This window comes from Astatotilapia calliptera, chromosome 2 (assembly GCF_964374335.1).
Source record: "Astatotilapia calliptera chromosome 2, fAstCal68.1, whole genome shotgun sequence".
Lineage (NCBI taxonomy): Eukaryota > Metazoa > Chordata > Actinopteri > Cichliformes > Cichlidae > Astatotilapia > Astatotilapia calliptera.
The window spans coordinates 28,276,601-28,283,777 of record NC_137423.1 but is presented as its reverse complement, the minus strand read 5'-3'; the positions used below and the strand labels follow the sequence as shown (position 1 = coordinate 28,283,777).

Here is a 7,177-nt window from a genome sequence, read left to right as displayed (position 1 = left end):
TTACACTTCATTCTCCCAACCAAATCAAAGATAGGGGTACAGTCAAAGCTGTGGTCATTCCATCAGTAGTGCTTACATTGATTCCTCAGTGTGAAAATCCCTCAGATGTAAGTTCACTGAATGAAAGTTCAAGCTCTTCAACCTATAAAACCACAGAGGACCAAACAGATGGATCATCTCTGTCTTCAGACAACACTGTCATACTCTCCCCTCTTCAAAGTCCTCTGAAGACTACATGGCCAGATGAAATTGTCATTCCACTTTTCTCTGTGGCAACAGAGACTGTACTGAAAAATGCCAATGAAGTCTTTGTTCAAAATGGCACTGTGCTGAACAGTACTTCAGTCAAGTCAGATATAATGGAAAAATTAGCTGATTATATGTACAGCTACACAGCCTACCCTACTGGCCTTCAGATTGGAGAAGTGGCAGAGGCTCTGGTCAAAAAGCACCCATGTCTGACAGAGCCAGGCAGTCGTAATGGCTGGATGGGATGGATGTATAGTCTTAAATACAAGATGGGAAATTACAAGTCAAAGTTACGAAGTCTTGGAGTTCCAGAGGTTACTTGCAACTCACTGAAGAACAAGCACCCTGATGACAAGGCTCCAGCGAAGAACATAAAGAAGGCGCGGAAAGGAGAAGTGCTGTTTCTGCCACACTATCCAGGACAAGATGGTAAAGAACAGCAAGAGCTGGAGCGACAACAACTGATTGATGAGTGTAAGAAGAAAAACAGCACAGCCATCAAGGATTTAATGTGCAAAACCTTTGCACATAGAAGACATGATATTATCAGCCAACAGCTGAGTGTCAGCGACATCAAGGACAGATGGCCGGCGTTGTTTGACGTCTCCCAAGTAAGTGAACATTTAAAGGGATATCCACTTGTAAATAAAATTTGGTCTGTTAGATCCCCCATCATAAGATAAGTGAGAAAAAACATGTTGCTACCATCCTAGTGATTTTGATGATCTTGCAGCAGCCAGGTTGCTTTAATTTGTCATAAGACTCTAGAATCGCTAGGAATTTGAATCAAAATGAGGAATCTGAATCAAAACCAGAATGGTTCTAATCGAAACCATTCCCAAGCCTAGGGAACAATAAATAATTTCCGTTCACTTGTTTTAGGCTAAGCTAATGTAACCTGACTGAAGAATGACTGGGCTGATTGCAAAGTGCCTTTGTCTCACTTATCTAACTCTGGAGCACATAACGACAGACTAGATTTTACTGAAGAGTAAAGAGTGAAGAGTAATTTAATATTTTTATGAAACGAAAAAGAATATCGCCCATATGGTTTTCATTGCCCTATGCATAGCCAAGAAAACTGTCCTCATGAACTGGAAAAATAAAAACAATCTTAATTCTAACCAATATAGAAATTATCTATTAGATTACATTAGTCTTGATACAGCCTCTGCAACCACATCAGATCAATTGCTCTGGGCTCCTTTGATCAGCTCCATCACCTAGTGGGGGTGGGGGGTCATAGTTTGGTCCCGCCTTCAACGTTGTGATTGGTGTGGGGGTAGGGACAGGCTTAGGGCGTCGGGGGGTTCCCCGGAGGCATCTTCCTTGGGGGGCTCAACCCGGGGTAGCGGTCATGTCCGGTTGGGGGCTCTTTTCTGACTGTTTTCTCGTGGCTGCGTGCAGCGGGGCTAGGGGAGGGTTTGTGCTGACAGACGTGGGTTACTGACCTGGTAGCCTGTCTGCCCCTGGGTGGGTCCGGGATGGGCGTGAGGTTCTGGGGGCGCTCCGTCTCTGGGCTGGGGCCCTGGTCGGGCCTCGGGGCCTTGGGTCCTGGTTTGTGTGTTGCCGGGGTTGTGGGGGCCCATCCCTGGCGCATGGTGCCGCCGGTGTGTCGAGCAACCTGGGGGGCTCTTCAACTGGTGGGGGAGATTGACACACCTTGCAGGAGCTTTCCTCTCCTCAGGAACTCTCCGCAGGAGGGGGAGATACAGGAGAGGTGGAGGAAGATCTCAGCCTGGGCGTCTATCGTCTCATGTAATCTGGAAGATGAGTGGATGGGGGGGTGGGTGCAGTTTTCTCTGTGGTGGGGTTGGGTGGACTGTCCCGGGCTCTGTGGGGCCGGGGGGCGCTGCTGCGCTGGGCCCCCTTTCCCTGGCGGGTCACGGAGTATGGGAGTGCCTAGGGGTCACCTGCCCCTCCCTTCCTTCCCTCCCCATCTCCAGCTACCTCCCTCTTCCCGCTCCACCACAACCACCCACACATGCAGGGCCTTGGAGTAGGGGTATGTCACCAGGGTGCAGAGGAGGCTACCCCCCCCCCCCCCCCCCCTCTGTCCCCTTCTGGCTGCCTCTGCCTCAATTTTATCCCACAACTTAGACATTCACATTACTCACACCCTCATTACACATACATATAGGATCTTGGGGGTGGGCACGATACACGGAGTCCAAGTTACCATCAGGGTGTACACCTCAACCCTGGCATCGTTGCCCACCTCTCAATTTTAAATACACGTAGACATTGAGGGCTAGCAGGAGGGACCATGCGCTTACCTGCTGCTCTCTGGCAGGTAGCTCCATGCCCTTCTGGGTTTTAATTGCACCTTAGAACACACATGCATCAACACTACAATGAGCGGGTGGAGGGAGGTTTGGAGTCTTCTCTCACCCCCGTTCTCTGCGGCCTGCTGCTGTGGAGTCGGGGCGGTCTGCCTCTCCCCACCGCAGGGAAAAGGGTAACACCACCTGGGTCTGGGTGCAGTTCCCCCCTCCAGGGGCAAGGGTACCTAGACCCGGTTGGTAGAGTACGCTTGGGGAGTGTGATCGTGTATACAGCGTCTCTTTATGTCTGTCTCCACGTCGGTTGAGTGTGGTGTAAATGCATATGAGAGCATGAGGGTGGGAATGGATGTTTGTGTCTGTGTGTGCCTGTATGTCTGTGTCTATATGTCAGGTTGGGTATCAGACGCCACCTCTCTGGGGACATCTCGGGCCTCCAAACCTTGGAGGGCCTATCTCCACCCACCACCACTTCCCCTGCCGGTGGCGGACTCCCTCAGGTGTCGATGCGTTATTGGTTCTTTGTGTCTGGGGGTGGGCGTCCGGGTACACACCGGCTCACTCCTTGGCGGCCGCTTATTGGGGCTCGCTCGGGCCATTTCGGAGGTGGGGTGCCCCCGGCCTCTCGGCCTGGGGCTCGGTCACTCAGGCACAGCTGGCTGCCGGCGGAGCTCACGGGCGTGTCACTGCAACTCCCCCTGGCTTCTGCTCCGCGGCTGCTGAATGAGCCCTCATCTGGGACTCTCCTCAGCTCTTACTGGAACAGTGGCGCGGCTGCCCCTCTGTGGGTCTTCCTTGGTCTCTTGTGTTCTGGGGGCCTCTGGATGTCTGGAGTTTTGATCTCCTCCATACCTGCTTCATACCATAGAGGACAGGGCTGTGGCTCCCCACACTCCCTAGCAGATCATTACATGGAGAAACCTTTGGAATGCAAGCATGCTGATCCACACAGGTATGCACACAGGTGTACACATGGGTATTCACAGACGCGGACTACAGCTTTCTTGGCTGCTGCCTCAAAGCACATTGTGCGCTGTCTATCATGCGTGCTGCACAATATCGTTTATTATTTAGTAACTATTGATATCTACTGCCAGCTAGTTTATTGTGATGGTGCTTTTTTTTTCTTATTATGTTGCTCTTTGTTGTTTGCTTTCTCTTCTGTTTTTTTTCTCCACACAGGTGACCCAGGTGTTTTTTTTGTTTTTTTGTTTGTTTGTTTTTTTTTTTCTCTCTTCCCCCCCTTCTCACCGTCTGTCATGCGCCGTGGTGCGCGGGCACGAAAGGATCCAGGCGCAGACTCCGAGCTAACAAAAAGACACTTTAATAAAACAACGAAAGGCGACCCGGGGAAAGTAGAGAGCAAAACAGAAACTAAAAATCCGGGGAAACAATGACACAAGGAAGCCGGGATCGGGACGGCGGGGGGGATAGAACGGAACCGTGGGAGCTCGGGAGGGAAGTGTGGCAGTCCGTGGGGGCAGGAAGTCCGTGGAATGGCGAGTGGGCCAGGTGAGCACCGCGAGATCCAGTTGAGCCGGAGGACAGGCAGGTAGCAGACGCCGAGTAGAAACCACTGTGGGGATGACTACGGACTGGCGTGGAGCATCCGTCAGCGCCGGATTAAGTGGATCTCCGTGTAATCACCGGGATGGAGAGCAGGTGTGCTGGTGATGGCCCAGCCCGGGGGTGTGGCTACCCGAGCATCACGCATTCCACAGACACAGGACCACGGACCATGACAGTGCCCCCCCCTCAAGGGTCGCCCCCAGGCGACCGACCGGACTGCGGCCTGTGGAGAGAAGCGCGGAAATCAGCGATGAGGGACGGGTCCAGAATGAAGGAACGCGGAACCCAGAGGCGGTCCTCGGGACCGTACCCCACCCAGTCCACCAGGAACTGCCACCCACGCCCACGCCGGCGCTCAGCCACGATGCGCCGGACCGCATAGGCCGGGTGACCGGCGACAAGCCGGGCGGGAGGAGGGGGCTCGGACGGAGGGCACAACGGGCTGCGGCGGACGGGTTTGACCTGGGAAACGTGGAACGTGGGATGTATGCGCCAGGAAGTAGGGAGCTTGAGCCGAACTGCCGCCGGGTTAACAACCGCATCAACTACTTCATACGGGCCAATGAAGCGGGGGGCCAGCTTCCGGGAGGACACACGCAGCGGAATGTTTTTGGCGGCCAGCCAGACCTTCTGCCCCGGCTGATAGTCGGGGGCGGGGGTGCGACGGCGGTTGGCATGGCGTGTGTGCTGTTCCTTCGTCCGCAGGAGAGCTTGGCGGGCCCTGAGCCAGACCCGCTGGCAGCGCCGGAGATGGTGCCGAGCGGAGGGGACTGCGAGACCGAGTTCGTCTTCAGGGAAAAGGGGAGGCTGATAACCGAGGGATGCCTCGAACGGGGACAAACCTGTGGCAGACGAGGTAAGTGAGTTATGTGCATATTCAACCCAGGGCAGAAAGGTGACCCAGGAAGTGGGGTTTTGGGACGCCATGCACCGTAGCGCAGCCTCTAGCTCCTGGTTAAGCCGCTCGGTCTGGCCGTTAGATTGCGGATGGAAACCCGAGCTTAAACTAACTCTCGCGCCCAAAATGGAACAAAAGGTCCTCCACACTTGTGAAGTGAACTGTGGGCCTCGGTCTGAGACGATGTCAAGGGGAATACCATGGAGCCGGAACACGTTCTCAATTAGGGCTTGGGCTGTGTCAGGGGCGGAGGGTAGTTTCGGTAGCGGGACGAAGTGGGCGGCTTTAGAGAACCGGTCGATGATGGTGAGGATGACGCTCTTTCCCGAGGAACAAGGAAGACCGGTAACGAAATCTAATGAGATATGAGACCAAGGCCGGTGAGGCGTGCTGAGCGGATGGAGCAGGCCCGCTGGGTGCTTAGTGGACAATTTGTTGCGGGCGCAGACCGTGCAGGCAGCCACGTACTCCCTTGCATCTTGTCGTAAAGTCTTCCACCAGAAATGCCATTTGAGAAGACCAATGGTTCTGCTCACGCCAGGGTGACACGAAAAACGTGCAGTGTGGACCCAATGGATTACCGCTCCGCGGGCATGAGCGGGGACAAAACGCCGTCCGGGGGGGTCCGGTACCCGGGTCAGGGTCTCCCGGGAGGGCCTGGCGGATAACCTCCTCAACATCCCAGGAGAGGGCGCCCACCACACAGGTTGGGGGGAGAATGGTGATAGGTGACGATGTCTCCGTGTCTGGGGAGTACTGGCGGGAGAGCGCATCTGGCTTGGCATTCCGTGAACCTGGGCGATACGAGAGAGTGAAGTTAAAGCGTGTAAAAAACAGGGACCAGCGGGCTTGGCGAGAGTTTAACCTTTTAGCAGTCCTAAGATAAATTAGATTCTTATGGTCCGTCCATATGAGAAAAGGCTGCTCGGCTCCCTCCAGCCAGTGGCGCCACTCCTCCAAGGCGAGTTTTATGGCCAAGAGCTCCTTATCGCCTACGTCATAATTTCTTTCAGTAGGGGTGAGCCGGCGAGAGAAGTAGGCGCACGGCTGGAGCTTACCTTGAGGCCCAGACCGCTGAGAGAGAACAGCCCCGACTCCGGTGTCGGACGCGTCCACCTCGACGATGAATTGTTTGGTGGTGTCGGGGTGGAGCAGAATGGGCGCCGTAGTGAACAACGCCTTCAATTTGGTGAACGCAGTGTGGGCCTCCAGGGGCCAGGTGAAAGGTACCTTAGGAGAAGTGAGGCGAGTGAGAGGCGCGGCGACGTGGCTGTAGTTTCGAATGAAACGTCGGTAGAAGTTCGCGAACCCGAGAAAGCATTGGAGCTTCTTCCGCGAATCCGGGACTGGCCACTCCAGAACTGCCTTGATCTTAGCTGGGTCCGTCTTCACCTGTCCTCCTGCTAAGACATAGCCCAAAAAGGAAACCGATGAGGCGTGAAACTCGCATTTTTCTGCTTTGACAAACAGTCTGTTTTCCAGTAACCGTTGCAGGACGCTCCGGACGTGAACGTGATGCTCCTCCATGGTCCTGGAAAAAACGAGGATGTCATCCAAGTATACAAAAACAAACACGTTCAGGAAGTCTCGGAGCACATCATTCACTAGCGTCTGAAAAACCGCAGGGGCGTTAGTTAAGCCGAATGGCATAACCAAATACTCGAAGTGGCCCAGTGGCGTGTTAAAAGCGGTTTTCCACTCGTCCCCCTCCCTTATTCGGACCAGATGGTATGCGTTTCGCAGGTCCAGTTTTGTGAAAACGGTGGCTTCCTGGAGAGAGCCAAAAACAGAGTTAATCAACGGAAGAGGGTACTTGTTCTTTACGGTGATGTCATTTAAGCCCCGGTAGTCAATGCACGGCCGCAGCGAACCGTCCTTTTTCCCCACGAAGAAGAAGCCCGCAGCGACTGGGGAAGAAGAGGGTCGAATGATACCGGCCGCGAGTGATTCTCGGATGTAGTTTTCCATAGACTCCCTCTCGGGGCGAGACAGGTTGAACAACCGGCCGGAGGGCAGCGGGGCACCAGGTAGCAGGTCGATGGCGCAGTCATAGGGGCGGTGTGGTGGCAGAGAGCAAGCCTTGTCTTTGTTAAACACTTCCTGTAAGTCGTGGTATTCGGGTGGGATGGAGGAGAGGTCAGGTGCTTGTGTAACAGGTGGGGTCGGGTTAGTGGGTGGA

The 7,177-nt window shown here is 54.4% G+C and overlaps 1 protein-coding gene across 1 annotated transcript in view; it reads left to right on the top strand.

Moving 5' to 3' along the window:
* Positions 1-359: 359 nt before the first annotated feature.
* LOC145432182 (uncharacterized) overlaps positions 360-7,177 on the top strand; it is a 13,637-nt gene continuing 6,819 nt past the window's right edge. The window contains exon 1 of the mRNA XM_080308798.1: positions 360-860. Coding sequence (XP_080164924.1) covers positions 360-860 — 501 coding nt within the window. The remainder of the gene's footprint in view (positions 861-7,177) is intronic.